The sequence below is a fragment of the Osmerus mordax genome, chromosome 3 (genome assembly GCF_038355195.1).
Source record: "Osmerus mordax isolate fOsmMor3 chromosome 3, fOsmMor3.pri, whole genome shotgun sequence".
Classification (NCBI taxonomy): domain Eukaryota; kingdom Metazoa; phylum Chordata; class Actinopteri; order Osmeriformes; family Osmeridae; genus Osmerus; species Osmerus mordax.
The window spans coordinates 14,102,273-14,123,909 of NC_090052.1; the positions used below are offsets into that span (position 1 = coordinate 14,102,273).

General features: G+C 44.0%; 1 protein-coding gene across 2 annotated transcripts; it reads left to right on the top strand.

Moving 5' to 3' along the window:
* The first annotated feature begins 97 nt into the window (after positions 1-97).
* On the top strand, positions 98-21,364 carry LOC136940497 (TOM1-like protein 2). 2 transcript variants are annotated; one of them, XM_067232677.1, is made up of 16 exons: positions 98-162; positions 6,121-6,205; positions 8,153-8,231; positions 8,881-9,030; positions 9,535-9,669; positions 9,797-9,967; positions 10,227-10,343; positions 11,242-11,375; positions 11,524-11,566; positions 13,075-13,249; positions 13,954-14,071; positions 14,152-14,227; positions 15,197-15,265; positions 17,426-17,485; positions 18,149-18,185; positions 18,360-21,364. In XM_067232677.1, the coding sequence occupies exons 1-16, from the start codon at positions 111-113 to the stop codon at positions 18,515-18,517; spliced, it is 1,659 nt and encodes a 552-aa protein (XP_067088778.1). In that variant the 5' UTR covers positions 98-110; the 3' UTR covers positions 18,518-21,364. The 2 variants fall into 2 exon arrangements, with proteins under 2 accessions (XP_067088778.1, XP_067088779.1); XM_067232678.1 differs by lacking the exons at positions 15,197-15,265; positions 17,426-17,485.
* Positions 21,365-21,637: the final 273 nt, after the last annotated feature.

Below are 21,637 nucleotides of genomic sequence, written 5' to 3' on the forward strand. Positions count from 1 at the left end.
AGCCGTTCACATTTAACGCAGATGTCTGCCAATAGAGTTCACTATGGGAGGGACTTAACGCCTCCGTTTCAGTTTCTGTCATTCTGTGCGGATTGTTTGTTGTCATCAAGATGGAGTTCCTACTGGGCAATCCGTACAGCACTCCAGTCGGCCAGTGTATAGGTGAGTAAGCGGTTACGCTGTAGTGTAATACGTTTTGTAATTAAAGGCACATAATGTTAGGCTGTACTTTAACCAATTGTTATTCAATTGTTGTCAAACACCCATAGCAGTCGGGTTAACGCTAGTAACAGTAGCAACAGCATCAGCATCCTTTTGCCACCCCTCAAACCGCGAGTCACTGTCACAGAGTGCAACTGCCAGCAAACGTCGTCAGCTAGCTGGAATGTGCCGTTTAGCGTTTACATTCACTGGACGTTACGCCCAGACTAAACACATTAGTTAGCTAAAGCTTTGCGGATAAGTTGGTTAGCTTGCTAGTTTTGTCTAACAGCAAGGTGCTAGAGCTAATTCATGTTCCAATGGCATTGCATGTAATTTGACAATATGGGTTGATAACTAGTCTCTACAACCATCAACATTGGTTAATAAGATAACTGACGCAAAGTTTAGTTCTAGAAGTGCATGCAGTTTTCAACAACAAAAAAAGTCTGCATATCTGTGAAAATGGTGACAATGACTCAGATGTGGACATGGGCTGTGGTTACGACAATACACTTAGAACTATAGATGTCTCTTTCTTGCTAGTATTTTCAGAGCGCATGCAGGGTGAACCAATCAAGCCTAACAACTCCCTGAAATGATACATTATTTACTGTACCAGAAGATGAAAAAATAAAGATCAGCATTTTTTTGGGTCATAATGGTCAGGGCCTGGGAATATGATCTAATTGCGATCATTTACATATCTTAACATTATGTGGGTTATGTTGTTAGCTAGAGAATTGTCTCCAAACTTTACACAGATCTTTTTTTTTTTTCAGAGCTTTAGCAACCTTTTCCCTTTTCCTAAATAATTATGTCTTCGGCTGTCTTTGTTTAGTGACTTAATCTGTATCTCTAAACAGGTTTAAAATGCAGGTTTTCTAGTCCAGTCTAAACCATCTCATCTAAATTTAAGACAAATGTTTTACCACGGTAGCATTTCCTGTTGGCTGTTGCATTGACCTAATAATATTTAGTGGGACATTGCTAAACTGTGTAGCCTAACATTCCTTTCAGACACTGTGTTGACAGTTTTCGCAGGGTTTGCTAAACGCTGTTTTGTAAATGTTTTGATTTGATTGGACATGTCTGCTTGGAAGTGTATCATTTGAGTGTATGGCCTAGTTCTTCAACAGGCGCATCTGGCTCTGCACTGGCTCTGCAAATGTTTTTTCTGTACTGTTACCAATTTTATTTATTTCTATAAAGTAAAAAGTGAGAATTGAGTACCTGTGGTTGTGATAGTCCAATGGTAAATCAAAACATAGAGTGACGCTTGCTTCCACTCATGAAACCATCTGTTTTGCATGCAAGTTCTATCACATAAAGAGCTCATTGACTGTGGACAGTGACTTGCAGAATCTCTAACTCTTTGTTAGATATAGGCCTGGTCTACGTTTTGGAAACACAAGCCCCAGTATTTATGTAAGCCAGGTATTAATGAGCATTGATCATGGTAAGGTTAGGGACAGGCATGGCCTTGGTTAATGCATAACACAAAATCCTGAGGGACAGTGAACCTTTGTCATAAACACAGATTGTCTAGTGGTTTCTCACAGCGGTATGACAGGCTACCACATTACTCTCCCGAACTGCAACCCTGATTCCTGATCTCTCAGAACGTTTTTGACATTTAGCCTAGCATTTGTGAAATGCTGATAGGATTGCTCTAGGCAAAATGAGCTAAATCCGTTTGCCTAATATGTGAGGGGGAATAATTAGATGGAATTGCATGGCTATAGAATAATGAGGTTTTGTCTTGAGAGCTTTTAACTGGCCTGGGTGTACCCTTCTCCTCTGCTCTCCTCCTTTCTGCTCCTTTAGTCAGCTGTCTAGTGCCAAGTCATCCAAGATGGCTGCCGAACAGCACCAGCGAAGTGAACTCCCAACGAGTCACGTTACAAAGGTCTCCTCAGGTCATGCAATGGACAGCAACATCTAGAGTTTCACTGGTCTGACAGCAGATATAATCGAACTCTCTCAGATCAGTCATTATCTCTCTGGTTGAGTTCCTGTACTGTACTGTTGTACTGTATTGCAGCTGTCAGTTTGGAAGCAACAGTGGTACCCAACACCGCAGCAGCAGGACAGGTGTCAGGTTCTCTGCTGAGGACACGAGAGAACAGGAGGGAGTGTGAGTGTGCGAGCGAGTGAGCTGGAAAGACAGCTCCACAAATGAGCTTTGCATTGTTGTGCACTTAATTGGGGGGGTTATCATTACCTAAGTGGCAGGCAGCGGGTTACATTTGATGAGAGAGAAAGGTGTGTGTGTGTGTGTGTGTATGCACGTCACTGTGTTTAGCTATTGTTTTGGAGCATGTTCATCATACTGTGTTTTTTGTATTACAGTTGTTATACAAATAGGCTAATGCGTAGCAAAGACGGCCAAGCCGCTGTCTTAGACTGAGACTGTCCCCATCTAGACGAGACGGAAAGATGCAGCAATCTGAAAGGCCATTAGTGGAGCGCTTCGTGTTTTAGCATTATGGATGGTACCTCATGGGCTGAAGCACCCAGTTGGAATAAACATGCAGTATACCGTAATAAACTAACTTTTGCTGCTGCTTTTTTCAATATAATGAGACAAACTTTCCCAGAATATCGTTTATTAGCTATGTGCATAAACGGATGGAAAGTAGCTAAGTCAATTGTTTGGCAGGAGTAACAGTATAAAGATGGCGAGGAGGGAACGCTTCTAGTCCAAAAAGTGAATAAGGGGAATGTGTTTATATAGGCCAGATTTATTAGACAAATAAAAACCATTAGGCATAAAAAAAGACAGCCGAGAGAGAGAGGAAGGATATAGATGTGTTGTTGGCAGTGGACGGCACAGCCTGCCGCCCCTGTGACCCTCGTGACTGGCTGTACTGGTGCCAGTTCACAGCAGACTGGTCAGGCCAGGGGTAAGGAACCAACTAACGACTCTCCGTTGGGGAAGACTGGATGCTGGTAGAGCAGCCTTTCTAAACCCTTGTCCTCAGGGACCCTCTGCCCTGCATGTATAGGGGGTTAATATTGGCAAAACAACCAAAACATAATTCCCCTATGGATTAAAGGAAGATGGGAAACTGAACAGTGTATTAACATGAAACAAATAATATCAATACCAATGGAATTACAGTTATTTGACTGGGTTAAATCAGAGCAAGAATGGTCAAAGTAAGGTTAAACTAATTGCAAAATAGTGAAATCAATTACAAGGCAAACATGTTACAAAATGAAGGTTAACTCTTACCTACTCTACCATGATTATTTAAGAAAACAAGAGGTAAGGAAGGAGAAGGACAAGCCAGAGCTGAGGAGAAGGTCTCAGGAGATGAAGAATCCGCAGAACAATGCTTCACAATTCCGTACCCAAGAACCACCAATCACACCACATCTTGACCCTTACTTATCAACATATGACTAGCAATGCTACAGTAAGTTACGCAATGAGGTGTGAGACCCATCAAGTAGAGACTCCGTCTAGCATCTCCAGATTTAAGCATATGGGGGCAGGTTGACACCCAGTCTTACAATGTTTTAGAGATAGTTTTCTCTTCAAACACACCTGATTCAAATGAGTGGGTAGTTATCATGCTTCTGCTCAGCTTGATAACGAGCCATTCATATAAATCAGGTGTATGGGAGCAGGAACAGGGTTTAGATAAGCTGCTGTAGATTGACACGGCCATGACAAAGATGGTTCTTGAATGTGCGAGACATGGGTCTCTACTTTTGTAGAGACATGGCTCTCTACTTTTTCTTCATTCTTGCTTTGCCGTCCATGTTCCAATCCACTTGAGGAGATTACTTGGGATATAGGCTACTGTCCTACCCACAGACACACTCTCTCTCTCACACACACACACACACTGGAGCTGAGCTGCTAAACACAACATTCATGTTGTTCAGGCTAGTTTGCTTACGTTCACCTGCCCCAGAATACTCAAACTTCAGTGCTGTAAGCGCATGCCACTTTTGGTGTGACGTTGTACACAAGCAACACATAGAGTACCAGGCCTGCAGCCTCAAAGTTCCTCACACTCACAGTGGACTCTCAGTGCTCTGCCTTGGTCGGATAGGTTGACGATGAGGGGTGTTAATAAGTCATGAGCCAGCACCTCTAGGAGAGCACCCTACCCAGAGAGAGGCTGCTGTTCTGGGCACGACTGCCAGCTCTGGGCCCCTGTGGTGGAGGTGAAAGGACCCGAGGAAGCCCTCAAACTTGCCCCTGAAATAGGTTGGTATCTAGATTTGAAGATGGACACCTTTTTATAGGATGTCAAATGAAGTTCAACTTGTTGTGAGTGGGTACATGATGCAAAGAGGTTGAGAGGTTCGGACTGAGTGACTGTTGCCACATTTCTCAGCCCTGTGCGTTATCAGCATCTGGCACGTTTTTCTGTTAACACCTGGGGCTAAATCGGAAGGGAAGTCAGGCGTCGGTTTGCTCTGCTTTTCAGATGCTGATAGACCACTGGCTGTTCTCTCACACATTGAGGTTGAAATTACAGGCAGCATGACCTAACCAGAGAGAGAAGGTAATTGCAGTCTTCTATGTGATACCGGTTTCTAATGAGTGAATGGGACAGGTAGGCTAGGCTAGATGCCCTATGCTACTTTCAATGTCTCTAATATATTAGACCTAGGCTACTTTTCATGCAAATGTTGTCCCTAAATGGGTGGGTGTCACTTGAAAGCATTTTCAATTACGGCAGCGAAGTAGCAAAGGCCAGCTTAGTTGTTGTTCTGTGTCGTCATTGAAGAGCTAGTTGTTGTTGTTGTAGGTCTGCCAGAGATAAGTCTGCTGTTAATTTTGTACCTTACTCTTCTCACCTCAGACTAGAGCAAGCTATGAGTAACCCAACCACACTCAGCTGTGAACAAGGATGACTCATTGGCTTGTTGTTGACTGTTTTTGCCGTTCTACATTGAGCAAGTTCAGACTTATGTCGATCATCGGCTGCTTTGCCAAACAGATCTACACTTGTTGGTGCATATCCAGATGCTGCTGTGGCCAGTTCTGACCAAGACCATCCTAAATGCATTTCTATGCAGCAGGAAATCAAAAGAATAATGAACCACATTATTGATAGACTCCTGGACTAGACGTCAGCTCAATTATGTCTTAAAAACACCAGGTTAACTATCCAATAAGTCTAATTTTCACATTTCCCTTTCCTCTCGACCTACCAATAGAAAAGTCTCTGGGGACACACAAAAAAGGCATGTTGTAGGCTAACGATTACACATGCTGGCTTACACAACCTGAACGTTTCTCACGCGTAACGTTACATAAGCCACGGGCTGCTCTAATTAGTCCAGCCTTGTGAGGTGGGGACAGGCCATGATGCGGTCAGACTGAAATACAGCCGTGGGCTTAGTAGAGCTGGCAGGGAGCTGGTCAGCTGTCAGACCTCTCCACCCCTCCTCTCCCCCAGCCTGCTCTGCAGCAGCAGTTAACTGCAGATGTAGCTGGTAGGGGTGGTAGCAGTAGCACAACTGGGAAAACTACAGTTGTCATATGGGTCCAGTTTCCCAGACATATAAGCCTAGTCTTAAAGGAATAGAACAATTCGATGAAGATGTCCATTGAAAACGTTTTTAAGGCTAGGACTAGGCTTTATACATGTCTGGGAAACTGGGCCATAGAGTATAGCACTACTAGACCAGATCTTTGTAGGTTATAGCCCACTGTATATCTTGAAAGCCTTTTATATGAATACTGTCTAAACTGAAATCAAATGTATGTCTTTTATGACTAGCCATAAAGGGGATTAAGATGACTGATCCCAAAATTTTGTCCAGCAACAACCTTTGGTTTTACTGCCGGGTCTACATCCTAAACTGACACCTAGCCAGAGTAGCATATCCTCCTTCAGGTGCTGATGTCACTTCTTGTCAGCCAGGTTGACTTCCTGTTGTCTCCCACAGAGAGGGCCACGGATGGCGGCCTGCAGAACGAGGACTGGACCCTCAACATGGAGATCTGTGACATCATCAACGAAACTGAGGACGGGTGAGTGACTGCTGCTGCGCCGTCCAGCCTGGATGTGACACACACACACACACACACACACACACACACACACACACACACACACACACACACACACACACACACACACACACACACACACACACACACCAGGGCTTGAAACTAACTTTTGAACTTGGTGCTCCCAACTTTGAAAAAGTTAGGAGCACCAGCAAAAATATTGGAGCACCCACTGAATATTAAGGAGCACCACAACCACAATTTTTATGTTGTTGATTTATTTTATGTTGTGGCTCCTTGCCATGTGACAATGGAGCGCAGTGACAAGGAGTGACTGACGGGTAATATTAACCAAACAAATATCTCTTTAAAGTTAAGAACGTAAAGATGAAATGTAATTGGTTATGTAACGTTGGATAGAATGGTGGACCGGTCACTGTATACACATACTGTGTAGTAGGCTAATTAGCAAGCGTTTTGTAAAGAAATTAAAGCAGTTCGCACCATAACGATCATTTGCTCTCACACAAATGCTCCCAAATATATTTTGATGTCGCACAGACACAATTTTGGGAGCATATGCGACCAAAGTGGTCACAATTTCAAGCCCTACACACACACACACACACACACACACACACACACACACACACACACACACACACACACACACACACACACACACACCCTCTCTCTGTCAAACACACCCACTGCGTGTTTCCACTAGACTGGAGACAAACAGTGTTGAGACAGCCAAAGCAAAAACATTCTTTCATTACTCAGGTCTTTAAAGTTTCTTTGATATACTGAGATGAGAGCTGTTTGGATTCTCCTGCTGGGAGGATTGTAGTATCAAATAGGAAGGATGTGACTCTGGCTGATGTTTTCTCCTTTTCCTCTGAACACTCCCTCTCTCACACATTCCTTATGCCCACATGCACTTGTCCTTTGGCATGCTGCATGAATACACACGCACACACAAACACACACACACGCACAAACACTGAGCTCACTTTCCTTTCTGCTTGATAGAACACTGGGGCGTTTTTGTGTTCCAGTGCTCAACAAGTTAGGCAGGGTCTGTCCAGGCCCTCTTTTGTTTATAGCAATGGTAGAGTGCAATAATGTCCTATTTCTTATTATCAATCAAGTATCACACTTATAAGGAATTCTTAAGTATAATTAATTGAAAAAAGCTTAATAGTAAGCCAAACCATGGTAATATTAAAACTGAATGCAGGATACCACCTATTTAGTACAGATACGTGTGTGTACGTGTATGTACATGTTGCCTATAAACACTGCAACCTTTGTTTTGAACCTTTTACCTGTTCAAACTTTGTGCCTGCAGAGCCGTCTATACTGCTTACTCGAGTATGTCTCGTACCTACTTTGCCATTCTCTTAGTGGCTCACTGTTGGTCTGTGGCTGCCGAGCATGTTCCATCAGCACCTCTAGGATCAGCAAGACAGTCTGGGAGACTATAGTTCCCTCGGCAGCACTCTGGAAGATGTTTTATTCAGTACACAGTCAGAGCCCTGACTGACACACTGTGATATAGTCACTCTCCCTACTCTCTCTCTGTCTCTACACTGCTCTCAAACTTCACATGGTGCCCAGTTCATGAAGGAGTTCATGAAGGAGTTCATAAAGGAGTTCATAAAGGGGTTCATAAAAGCTTGTTACCTTCCGTCTGCAGAGAGACGAGTACGTGAGGCAATGTGGCCTCTGTTGAGGAGTAGCTTTTGATCTAGTAGCAGGAGAGACTGATACATGACAGACATGCAGGCAGGCAGGCAGAGAGGCAAGCAACAACCATCGAGAATGTGCAGGCCAGCTTTCCTTAGCATGTTCTGTCCGAAAAGTTTGAATTCCTCTGTATGCTTCAGTATGCTTGAGTCGTGAAAGCCATACACCTGGCAAACATAGTTACCGTGCTCTTCTCTGTGGTTTGTTGTGCCTCTGCAGGCCTAAAGACTCAATGAGAGCACTGAAGAAGAGGCTGGGTGGGAATAAGAACTACAGAGAGGTGATGCTGGCACTGACGGTAAGATCAACAGCCACCTTAAAAACTACAGTACCCACACCTACTGGGCGACTGCATGGAATGTGCACCCCAACGACAGTGACATTCTAGTTTACATTTGATTGGATGTATTTTCAGTTAAGGTCAACTCTTTGAGGCTTTAACAATCAATGTTTATTAATGAGCGGGTTGTGTGTGTTGTGGGCTATGCATACCATAACACTTAATCTGTCTACGTTTGGATTCTCTCTCTGGTTTAATCTCTCTGGACATCTTTTCACTGGCTCTCTTTCACTCTGTTAGTGAGTCTTTTTGGTGCCTCAGACACTCACCCTTCCCGCTTTGATATCCCAGATAGCTCCAAACTCCTTTGCTCCATGTCAGATGAAAGCACTTTGTAGAAGAGCTTTCTACGTGAGATCTTTCTTTCAGAGAGCGCAAGTGTCTTGACAAGTATTTTATTTGTGTTCTCCTGTCGGTCTGACTATTTGTTTGTCTGCTCTCTTCTCCTTCTTAAAAAAAGGAAAAAACAGATTTCTTTCATTTGTGATGTTTTGTTTCTAACTTTCTTTCTACTTTCTCCCTTCTTTCTGTCTCCTTTTACTACTTCTCTCTGCTCCCCCCCCCCCCCCCGTCCGCCCTGTCCGCCCCCGTCCGCCCCACTTGCCAGGTGTTGGAGACCTGTGTGAAGAACTGTGGCCACAGATTCCACGTGCTTGTCGCCAACCGGGACTTCATAGATGGCGTGCTGGTCAAAATCATCTCACCTAAAACCAACCCTCCTACCATCGTACAGGACAAAGTACTGGCACTGATCCAGGTACATCTGCTGTCTTCTGTGAGGGTCTTCAATCTCCAAAACACGTTGCTGAAACTGATCTGGGAACAGCAGAGCGGAGCAGTGACTATGCTCAATAACTTCAGGCTAATTCTATCTCCCTGCACCTGTGTGTGACTGCTCTCTCCTTCCTTGAACGGGCTTAGGCTGGACTGAGGTGTAAATGGCAGGCATGCATAGATGGAGTTCATGGGTGGAATATTTTTTATCAGGGGCCAGGTGTGTATAGTGCTACAGTTGTTGAGCTAACTCGTAGATTCCAGACCCCGGAGGGTTGGGTGGGGGGGAAGGTTCTGGTAACAGGTGTGGTCCAGGTGCGTCCTCACCATCATCTATTGATAGCCTAGGTGTTGGAGGCAGTTCACGCTCATGGGGAAGCCTGCCATCTTTAAAGCTTTAGGTAGGTCACAGCTGTAGAAAGAGCCTTTCAGAATGTATGTTTTTTTTTCATACATAAGATAAATAGTGTGTGTATGTGTGTGTCAGGCCTGGGCCGATGCCTTCAGGAGTAGCCCGGACCTGACGGGCGTGGTCCATATTTATGAGGAGCTGAAAAGGAAAGGTATTGAGTTTCCAATGGCAGACCTGGACGCGTTGTCACCCATCCACACTCCACAGAGGGTGAGGAACCATCACACACACATTCCCCCCTGAGTTCCCTCCTGTTGGAGAGTGACAGATATTTTTCATTTTTCTTTACTAAATTCACTTGATGGATTTGAACTAAATAAGCCTTGCTCCTCCGCAGGGTGTGCCTGAAGTGGACCCAGCTGTGCTCAAGTACCGAGCCCCCATCCAGCCCCACGCCGCCGCAGCCCCGCCCCAACCGGTCGTCACTCAGTTGCCGGGCCCCACCTCTGCCACGCAGATCCCCCACATCCCTGAGGTACAGGGCCCAATCACCGCCAACCCCGAACAGGTAAGGAGGACCTTGAACCCTTTAGAAGGACCATGACCCCTTTTAGAAAGACCACAACTCCTTTAGAAGAACCATGCCCCCTTTAGTAGAACCATGAAAGGACCACCACCCCTCAGAAGGACCACAACCCTTTTAGAAGGAGGATGAAATACTGGGTTATGTTCCGTGTGGTTGAATGTTCCAGAGAGCTGAACAAAGCAGGCGCGTGCGGTACGGGGCAATGTTGATCTCCCTCATAACTGACCTTGTGTGTCCCCAGATCGCCAGGCTGCGGAGTGAGCTGGATATCGTGAGAGGAAACACCAAAGTCATGTCAGAGATGCTGACAGAGATGGTGCCAGGACAGGAGGACACCTCTGACCTGGAACTGCTTCAGGTCAGTATCATACCTTGTACACTGCCTGAGCCAAGCCAAGTTATATTCCATCCAGCTATTTAATGTAAATCCAAGTTTGTGTTCGCTGCAGTAACTAGAATGATTAAGGTTGGGCACTTAAGTAGAGATGCAAGTATTGCTTTGTAATGTTCTCCTTCTGCCTTTAGGGGAACTACAGCATGGATTTGATACCCTGACTAGACTAGACAAGTTTTCCATATGCTTCATACTCATTCATACTTTGTTCATTCAAAACACTACTGTTTTATTTCCAAACCATCCGACATTCCTTCGAGGTCTGGCAGCTTTTTCTCACTGTGACAGCTGTTGTCCCGTGTCTCAAAGTCAAAGAGCAACATTTCCGGTTTAAGCTCAATCTGTTTGTAAATCCCTTATTTGTGACTTTCGCGTGACAAGTGAAGACCTCCCCACGCCGCCCAACAGCAAGGTGTTGGATCTCTCTGTGACCACTAGGGGGAGAAGTGTCTCCATGACAGACACCATCTAAATAAGTTCAGAACCTCATGAGGAGAGTGTAAGCCCTGGTCTGATTTTAATCCCCTCGTGCTGAAGGATCTAGGCCAAGAGTAGGATTGTGTGTGTGTGACACAACTTGTGGGAAAAGGCAGTGCAATGTCTTAAGTCTGGTCAGCTAACCTTGGCACAATTTACAGTAGTGTCGTTTTTAGATTACGTAAACCTAGATGCCCTCTTTCAAAATCACTTCATGTGGATCTTTGATAAACTCTTGACATCCCCTGTGGATGAAGGTGTGGATTAAACCCTGAGCTTCTGACCGTGTGATGATATCACACCTGCCTAATCATTTGATTGCTTGTGTGCTTATTTTTAGCATTGATCCGTGTGTGTGTGTGTGTGTGTGTGTGTGTGTGTGTAGGAGCTGAACCGGACTTGCAGGTCCATGCAGCAGAGGGTGGTGGAGCTGATCTCCCGTGTGTCAAACGAGGAGGTGACCGAGGAGCTGTTACATGTCAACGATGACCTCAACAACATCTTCCTACGATACGAAAGGTGCACAGACACACACACATGTCCCTACGCACACACAATTGTGCGCATACACACGTGGGCATGTGGTCTGAATTGCTAGATTAGCAAGATCTACACAATCAGCATTCTATTCAAGTGGGCTCGTGTGTGTGTTGTGTTGTGTTTTCAGGTATGAGAGGTACCGGTCGGGTAGAGCTGCCCAGAACAATGGGGTGAGTCCTTCCTTGAGGGATGAAATCAGCTTGTTTACCCCCAGCTTAAATTGACCTTTTAATCCCAACCAATCTGTAACCTGCGTTGTTTCTGTCTTGTAACAGTCTTTAACATGTTGTCCTGACTCATTTGATCTCAAGATTTGCCTTGCAAATGAAAATCTAAACTTTTGGCCGGTTCCCCATATACGTTCTTCTTCATAGAAGTTTCTGCCGTTATGTATTGTTTTTTTCATTTCCTTTCTGTTGCTTCTGTGTGTTTGGGTGGTGGTTAGCTGAAAGAGGCAAGTACGACTGACTCTATCCCAGTTCAAATGAGTCATGTGGGGTCGATGTTGAACTGTTTCTCCTCAGGCGCTTATGGACCTGTTGTGGGCATCCTATGTGTCAACATGAGACCCTCTGGGTAGAACTAGACAACTAGCATAGAGGACCAGGTCTAAGGGTGCTCCGATCGATTGGTCGCCGATCATTATCGGCCGATAATCATTTTAAATACTCAGGGCTGCGTTTCCCGAAAGCGTCGTGAGCCTAAGTTGATCGTAGAATCCATCGTAGGACGGATCTTAGTTTTACGGGCCGTTCCCAAAGTCATCGTAGCTAAAGTGTCTCTTGAAAATTCGTAACTCTTGAAAGCGCATAGATTAGCCTACTGCTTACGAGCATGTTCGAAATATCGATGGTTTCGTTTTTTGCTCGATCGTTGCTATGATCCATCGTTATCGGGAAACGCAGCCCAGATCGGTACTCACTATAAAGGCTGATCAAAAGAGCCAAATTATATATATAAGAAAAGAGTGGAATATGTTAAACATGTTTCCTGCCACTAAATAAACAGTTGTTGTTAATTCATGATATTTTATCATCTCTTCATTGTTATACTTAATATACATTGTTGTTAAGAATAGTTAAATAGATAATGCTACATGATGAATAGAAGGCTTCAAATAGACCCCTTAATCAGAATCAGAAAGGGGTTTAATCGCCATGAAAGTTTGCACAGACGGAAGGAATTTACTTTGGCAGGAAGGTGCATACATTCAACATATAGGAATCATAAATCTTGAATAGTGGTGTACAAGTCTAACTATACTAAATACTAAAGGTACAAGGTCTATCTAATACTAAAGGGCTGTAAGAATTTTGGATAAAATCAAATTATATATAAAAGATTAAAATTAAACGGTACTCGGTATCGGCCGATACTGCTTCTAGCGACCGGTGATCGGCCCCAAAAATCCTGATCGGAGCACCCCTAACCAGGTCCTTGTGTTTCTCTCTCCTCATGTGTCTCTCTCTGAGCATACTGCCTAAACCTGCGCACCCTTGTAGACAACCCTCACACCCTTGTCCTTACATGGTTTTAACCCTGATGTCTTGTCATGCATACTGTAGAAGCGTCTGTTTTTAGATTGTTCTTTTTCCGTGCCTTCTCTCTTCCTCTGTCTCTTTCTTTCCATCTCTCTTTCACCCTCGCTCTCTCCTTCTCCTCTTCTCTCCATCTCAAGATGCTGAGCGAGGCCACTGAGGACAACCTCATAGACCTGGGTCCAGGCTCCCCTGCCGTGGTCAGCCCCCGGGTCAGCACCAGCCCCAACCCCCCGCCCAGCGTCCCTCCAGCGGGAGCCAGCGCCTCCCCCGCCCGTACCCCCGCATCCCTTTCCACACAGCTGGCCGGCCTGGGTAAGGACTGTTCAGAGCAGGGGGCACTCGCTGTGGATTGGACGCTCACTGACACTCTTGTGCACTGTTGGCTACACACACACATTGCGCTACCACCCTTTTTCCACCTCATTTGTCTACAGCGACCTTCCTTGCGCGCGCACACCTACACACACATGCAGAATAAATCATCGCTAATCTCGGCGTACCTGCCTACGACAGGGGCAGTGGGGTGTAAAGAGCGCTCTTAATAAGAGCCATCATGGAAAGTGAAGGTGTACCTCTACAGCTCTGTGAAAATGACTGCTCCCAGATGAGGATGATCATGATGACCACTTCTCCAGATGAGGTTTCTGCTCTCCCGGGCCGTCCTCCCAAGCCTGGTCCTGCCCTGGGAGAAGAGAGCACCCCTGTAGTCCGGGCAGCGGGGCTGGATGGGGTTAGGGCTGTTAAGTGGAGTGAGGGCAGGCTCCGGGTGATGGATTTTTAGAGGTGCCACTACCACAGAGGTGATACCTCATTATGATGGCAGACATTGGGGACAGGGACCTCATTATGTGTCTCACTTCCTGTCACTCTCTCTCCGACTCTCTCTCCCTCTCTCTCTCATGCATTATCCAACTGTTCTTTTCTTCTTCCAATCTCCATCACATTCCGTCCCTTTTAACCTCCTATCTGGTATCCTTTTCTTCTCTCTCTTTCCTGTCGCCCTCTCCCGGTCCCAGATGTGGGAGCAGACGGCGTCAGTGGGACTCTGTCCTCTCTGTCCAGCCAACCCAACCAGGATGACTTTGACATGTTTGCCCACACCAGGACCAGCTCTTTGGCCGACCAGCGCAAAAAGTAGGTCTCAACCTTCCAAAAATAGACGTTTAGGCTCTAATTCTGTCGTCTAATGCGCGTGTGTGTACACGTGTTCCCAGTGTGAAGTACGAGGATCCACAGGCACTGGGAGGCCTGGCCTCCGCGCTGGATGTGAGACAACAGAATGCTGGAGGGGTAAGTAATCCAAAGCATGCTGGGGGATGGAGTTTTTAAAAAAAAGACTCGCACCCTACCTAATTTCTCTCTCGTTGGCGTGGAATGTGGGTGCAGTGTTGAGATGGCCATCCAGGCTGTCTGTCAGTCCCTGGGCTCTCTGCATGTTATAGCACAGAGCGTGCAGTGACATGTTACAGTATATGTTTTATACACAGCGTATCAAAGCTCTGAATAACCTCCCAGGCATAAGCCATAAGACAGGTGGAACATTGCTGCTGTTTATGGAATATTGGCATTGTGAAGGCAATTGTGATTTATGTGTAGCAACAAGTGGCAATGTCTGTCTAGCTTAAGTATTCTGAACAAGAATATTAAACAAGCTTAATTGAGGTTTTTAAACTCCTATTTTTTGGTTTAAGATACTTTTTAGGGGCAGTATTTTGTTACACCATACATGTTCTTTAAAGAAAATGCATCTTGCATATCTATTATTACTACAAATATCACTCTTGTGCACAATCAGTTAGTACCTATAAGAGAATATTTAAATATTTGAAAGGTTAGAAGAACGTTGTTTTTTTCGATGGCTTATTAGATGAATGTCTCATAACTTCAAGGACGCACACAAACGCACACAGTGCCAGTGAACTCAGATGCTTTATGTCCAGCCAGAATTTCACCTTATCAGCAATCACCCAAGGAAGGTTCAAAGTTTGGATTTCACTCTTTTATATGTTCCCTGTTCTTTTCCTCATGTTCTCATCTTTATGGAATGAACTTGGTCCCTCCCCCCCCCCTCTCTCTCTCTGCCTTTTTGCCCTCTCTGTCTCCCTCAGTAGGGTTCTGTGTAGCACTTTGGCATCTCTGTCTCTCTCTCTCTCTCTCTCTCTCTCTCTCTCTCTCTCTCTCTCTCTCTCTCTCTCTCTGTGCGGTGGGCGGGCGGGCCTCCTCTTCTCCTGTGTAAGGTCTTTTCTGTTGTTGATTCAGCTGAGGGTAAAGGGGGATGATAACGCTGAGTTGGAGCCCATAGACAGCTGGCTCATTACCCAAGGAATGGTGAGGACCCCATCCTCAGTGTCCTCCCCCCCCCCCCGTCATCCATCCGTCCTCCCGTCATCCTCATCCAACCCCATCCTCATCCCCAGTCCCCACCTTGTTAGCCGCTGCCCCCCTGCTCTTGACCAGACCCCCAGCCCTGCTGAACCCAGACATCTCCAACAGTAGAAGGGGGAGGCAGGAGAGCCTAGTCCCAGTCCTACACCTGCTGACGGCTCATGAGAGGAATATTTCAGAGTGAATGGCTACATGCACAGGAGGTTGCCGCTGCATTCCTGTCAGTTTATCCCCCACCCTGCATGGAACACATGCCAAACAACTTCACACACACATACACACACTCATAGACGACCTGACATGGGCTCCCCTTCTCCCTGTCCCTTCCACTGTTGTCAGTCCTCCCCTAATCCTCTCCTCTCTCCATCCCCTCCATGGAGGGAATGGAAGGCCTGCCTGGGCCCCAGGAACGTGGTGTGGGTTGTCATCAGTCTGAGACCTAACCCTATCTAACTGTCATACACCAAACAGAACAGGTAAAAGAGTGAACGATGCTCCTGCTCCACAGCACTATGGTCTCATTCATAAACAGAGTGCCTCACCTTGAGAGGTGGTGGAATGTTCCCAGTGTGTCCAGAATCTGGATAGATAATACAGTCAACTTCTTTGTCACAGAAAGTGTCATTGGCTCTTATCTCCCACCATATTCAAATGCATGCTAACAGTCTCTAGAGAACTGAGGTATCAAACCCAATAATACTAGATAACTCACTTTGAAAACTAGCAAAGTAGTCCCACACTAACGGGAAGTATTCTGTTAACATTCTAACCAATCAATCTAGATGTAGAGCAATACTGCTCAGAATCAGATGAGTTGCTGTTGTTGGAGTTTGATCATATTGACACCGTCCGTCATTGAACGCATTCTGTTGAACAGAACACATACAAACCAGAACACACCCCTTTAATGAACTTTTAAAAACGGCTCTCTTTGGTGACATTCTACAGATCCTCCACATGAATCCAATCACTGCGGGGATTCTGAGTCACAATCACCCACCCTTCTTTCCCCCCTCTGAAGCATTTCTGGAACCCTAGTGATCCTTACAAACCTGTGTCACCTTTTGATATTTTCTTTGAACAAACATCCTTCTAGGAAATGGTTGAAAGTTGATATCAAAGTCCGACCAGGGAAGGCTTTTGGCCTTTCTGGGAAGAATGGGTATCCGGCCAAATCTTCAAGTCCACGGAAACCTTTGGGTACTCGTAAACTTCAAAACCACAAGACTTTGTTTGTGTACAAACACAGTGAATGCAGTTACTTGGAAGATCTTGAGCTGGACTTTTCTTTTCTTATCTTATGTCTTGTTCTTTCAACAGTCCCTACTGTTCTTTAAAATCATGGATATGTTCACTGGGGCACACTGGTGTTTTTCTTACGAAACACTAACCTTTTAACTGCTGTGCCCTTTAATGCTGTGACATATTTTGAAAGGATTCTTGATCCCATTGGTCACTGTTTGTGTGACTAAGAATCCTAGATGAATCACATGACAAGGTGTAGCAATGACATGGACCTATCAGAGTCAGGTCAGCGAAGCTGCATCTTTGACCCCTCCCACATCTATCCTGGATGTCTGTGCTCCTCCACACACATCACCAGCCCCAAGACAACACTCTCCTCCATCCACACAATCACTGCATGCCATGCAGCATTGCTCATGCTCTGTGTGCAGTGTGTGTTTGTTGATCCTCATCTTCAGTCCTCGGAAGCCTGTGTGTTTTAAATTGTTCACCGTGTTGAGGTGATCTGTGAACTGTTCATTGACGAAATTGTGACCATTCATGATAGCCCCAAATGAAACAGGGGAATTCATGACCACAATGAACTAAGTAGATCCCTTTCATCATTATAGAAAACCCTGAACCTACAGGCCTCTGGAAGACGTGTGTGTGTGTGTGTGTGTGTGTGTGTGTGTGTGTGAGAGGATGTTTGTTATATGGGTTTGGTTTGATGGCTTCATTTGGTTGTCATCTATCTCTCTGAGCCTCTGGTGAATCTTTCTTTTTGTTTTATGTTTGTTTGTTGTTGTTGGGCGGCCACGCCCGTTTCTTTTGGGTGGTTTTGGCCGGCGCTTGTTTGTCCATGGCTTTGCTCCATAGATCCCTGTATCGCAGTCCTCTGTCATGGATGACATTGAGGAGTGGCTCTGTACTGATGTGGTGAGACTTCTTTACCTTGATTTCTCTCTCGCTTTCCTTCTCTTTCTCCTTCCTGTCTCCTTTTTCTTTGGCCATATTACTTTTCTATTCATGTATTATAAAAAGGTAGATCCCATTTTTTTATTACTTTTTAATTTACTTAACTTGACCATCTCCTGCCAACTTCATCTAGCCTAACTAATCTTCCACCAATAAAGACATGGTAGTTGTTTAACAGTGTGAGATTGTAGCTATAGTCTTCAAACTCTAAGATGTAGACTTAACCTATAAGAAGTAACAGCATGCCATGCACCTGTGGAAGGCACTGTCTGGTTGTCAATGTGAAGAAAGACCATTTGTTCCCCTGTTTCATGAGTACTGCAGAGTGAAGATGAATGTGTGTATAGGTGCACGTGAATCCTGAGTGGAGGGAACTGCATATTTTCCAAAAATGACGAGTGCTTGGTGCTAGATGTTAGAATGATCTCCTTTTTTGATGTTACGAAGGGGTGACAGGAAAGTACATCCATAAGTTTACTTTCACAATGCTTTAAAAAAAGAAAGTGCATACTTTGTGAGGATGTTTAACATGATGAGACGCTAACATTGCGTTTGTATGGTTTGGCCAGAGTCTACCACACATCTGAGCTTCATTCTCGTTGCTGTTTTTTTTCCTCTGAATAGAAAGGTGATGGGGCAGAGGAAGGGGTGACCAGTGAAGGTACGGATTTAGATGATCAGTGCTTCTAACACAGAACTTAGTACTGCATTATTAATTTCGTTTATTTGATGTGGAAACATCAGGGGTTTATATGCTCCCGTTTGTACAAGTCAAGAACATTGACAACTTTTTGGTTATGATGTCATTCAAGACTTGACTCCTTTCTTCCTCCAGAGTTTGACAAGTTCCTGGAAGAGCGAGCCAAAGTGGCAGATTCCCTACCATCGCCTCCTGGTGGAGACCCTGGCCCGCCCGTCAGCAGTGCCCCAGGCAACACAAGAAGGCAGAGCAAGAAAGCGGAGCGGACGGAGGATGCCCTCTTTGCCTTGTAGACTGTCCCCAGCAGACCTCTGTGTCTGGGGCACACACTGCCCCTGTGCTCCCCTCCTGTAGCCCTCCTATCTGTCCTCCACAACAGAAGAGCGTAGCTTACGAACTCCCCTCGCCCTCGTGTCCCCCCTCGCTTCCTGCCATTGTTGTTCTTTCATGCTAGGGTTTGACATGCTTGCTGCCCGTGCCGCGTCATGGATCACCCTTGTCGTCTTTATCGATCCTTGTGGGAGGTGTTTGTAGTCATCCGTGTCAACTGTAGACCCTGCTCGTAGGAGGACAACGTAGCACTGATGCGCTTGACAACCATTCTGGCTCTCTCATCCACAGATGAAAGGGGACTCCCCCCCCCCCCACTCCCCCAGAGAAAAGAAAACAAAGACAAATAGGAATATACTGGGTAACACTTAAGATCCAGGTGCTTGTAATAAGCGTTAGTCAATAAGTAATAAAGCCCTTATAAGACACTTATTAATATGAATATGTGTTAATAAGACTAAGTGTTATATTAGTTAGTTAGGGTTTGTGTAAGATGAGGTGCTTGTTTAAAGGTAATAAGGCCCTTCCGTTAATAAGATACATGAATGTAATATTACAATCACCTTGATCTAAAGTGTTACCATATGCTGTTATTTTAATACGTTAAGCTAATGAATTATATATGCTTTTATTAATTTAATGGTTTGTGCTGTGTACTAGCGCTGTGGTGTATAGTCCATGGTCAAATCCTATTATGTTTTTGATTCTGTGTAGTATACCTTCAATGCTTCTTGGTGGATCCTGCGTCTGTGACATGCGTCTGAAATGGGAACATGAAATGGCTAGTGCTGCTTAACTACAGTATAACGGTTTCTTCATAGTTAACAAGGTTAACCTGTATATGACTGCTCTACTGTTTGTCAAAGGGAAAACACAAGTGTCTAAAATGTATTTGCTATGTACTCTTCTTTGAGACAACATGTGAAGGGAAAGTACCCAGAACTTCATCCCTTCCCTTCCTCCCCACCCAATTACAACTTTTAATATCTACACTCAGACAGTTGATGAAACCAGACTTTGTAGTATGTTGCTTCTTTTTTACACTGTGTGCAGTGTTTCTAGTTAAACTCCATGCACTCCAAAGAGTAGGCTTTAATGACCAAATCAATAGTTTTTTTCCCTCTAGTATAGGAATAATCCAGCAATGTAATTATTTACCTTTTTCTTCCCGTTTGAGGTTGAGGAAATTTGGTTTTATGTGAACCGTTGATTCAATTATGTGTATTCCTTGTGTTTAGATGATGAGAAATGGTTTTATGATGGGATGCACATATTTTTTCCATCGCTTCAGCCCATTTTGCTATAAAGCACACTTTAAAAAGAATCTTAAGTACAGAGATTTAAGTATTTTCAGTAATTGTTTCATGACATTTAATCATGACTTGAAAGACATTAAGCAAAATATAGCACTATGAATTCAAATTTGAAAAGTACATAGTATATTGTTGGTATACTACTTGACAAAGATAAGAATAATGCAAATACTTTATAGTGATTGTAAAATATGTATGCATATATATAAATGTGTATATACATCCGAGTTATGTAGTATTCTTCTGTATCATCAGGTCATACTGTATGTAGTCGGGCAACCCAGAAGGCCAAGTCTGTTTCCTGGCACTTCCTGTACAGTGTGATGTCATGCAAAATGATATAATATAATAAAACTCCTGTTTATTCCCAGTAACTCCTTCCCCAGTAATCCATAACCAGGCATGGATGTTCAGTAAGTTGGTTGACCAAAACAATAACCTGTATTTTCAATCTTATGTTTACAGTCATCTAAATTTCCTGGTTTAAAAGGGTACATGGTGAATCCTCATCTTTCTTTCTTTCTTTCCATTCATTTATTTACATTCTTTTTGAATTGACATACTTCTGGGAGTTTCAGAGACCAGTTCCCTTAAGTGATTGAAAGCCACTATGGAAAGTCAACCATGGGTGTAGCACTTAAAGGTTAAGTGAGCTGTGGACAAAATGTTTTTTTTTTGTCTTCATGCCAACACAAGTCATTGTGTACAAAGGTTCAGTAACACAATTTGTTCTGGTCTTTGTGATGGATTCTCCATGTAAATCTCATAAGTGTTATGTATGAAACACCTTATGAATTCACATCTCATAATTCATGTATTATGAGATGCTATGGACAGTAAATATGGAATTTATAGCTTAAAGCTAAGATTGTGATAATCAATTTTTACAAATTGTTTTTTTAGTTTACATTACAAAAATAATTTAAATGTATTTTAGACTACAGTATCAGAATAAATTATTAATGAGCTGTAATTTAATATTTGGATGTTGCTTTAGTTTAAAGCTTACTGTATAAACTGCCTCTTGAGAAGCTACATTTACAAACCTGTTTTCTAGATTGTCATGCAGAGAAAAATAAAATGAAAGTGGTCAAATATTACTTTTGTACTTAAAATAGCGAGACCTAAGCATATGGTGTTTGGAAGTTTATTTCTGTATGACTGTCTGTACAATTTGTGTATTAATTATTCCTGCTTTTAAAACAGCTAAAACGTGTTAACTGGTTTTATGACTGATGATGCTAAGCCCTGACTGCAACATGTATTCCTCTAAACTACTCTAAAGATGGTGGTCTGAAAATGTCTTGGAGCTTTGTGGGACTGGACATTCAACTGGCTCCCACTGTATTATTGACTTGTGGGCCACAGTGTCCCATTGTCATCTGTTTGGTTCAGATGTGGGGCTCCCATGCCTCTAGCTGGCTGTGCTTGGTTTCCATTATAACGTATGGTTATTGCACGTATTTAACTGCCCAATAAAACACTAGCAAAGTGTGACCTCTATCTCAAGTTTATGTTTTAATGTGTGTGTGTGTGTGTGTTTGAAAGAGAATGGTTGGGACTAACTTTAATTGCAGATACTTTAACATTAACATACAGGCAGATGTAACTCTCCCACATGTTACACTATCTTTTCTCATACTGTAGTCACATAACCCTTCCTTTCACATTAAAGATGTTGCTTCCATTCATTTAGATGCTCTCCATACAAAGCATATCACAAGCTACAGTATGGAGTTTAACAGTCTTTTGTAGTCAGGCTGATTATTA

What these genes read in the sequence shown, in the direction of transcription:
- LOC136940497 (XM_067232677.1), top strand. Translation starts at nt 111, where the DNA reads ATGGAGTTCCTACTGGGCAATCCGTACAGCACTCCAGTCGGCCAGTGT. An exon ending in TCACCGCCAACCCCGAACAG is followed by an intron (nt 9,968 to 10,226) that starts GTAAGGAGGACC and finishes GTGTGTCCCCAG; the next exon opens with ATCGCCAGGCTGCGGAGTGA. An exon ending in GGCTCATTACCCAAGGAATG is followed by an intron (nt 15,266 to 17,425) that starts GTGAGGACCCCA and finishes TTTGCTCCATAG; the next exon opens with ATCCCTGTATCGCAGTCCTC.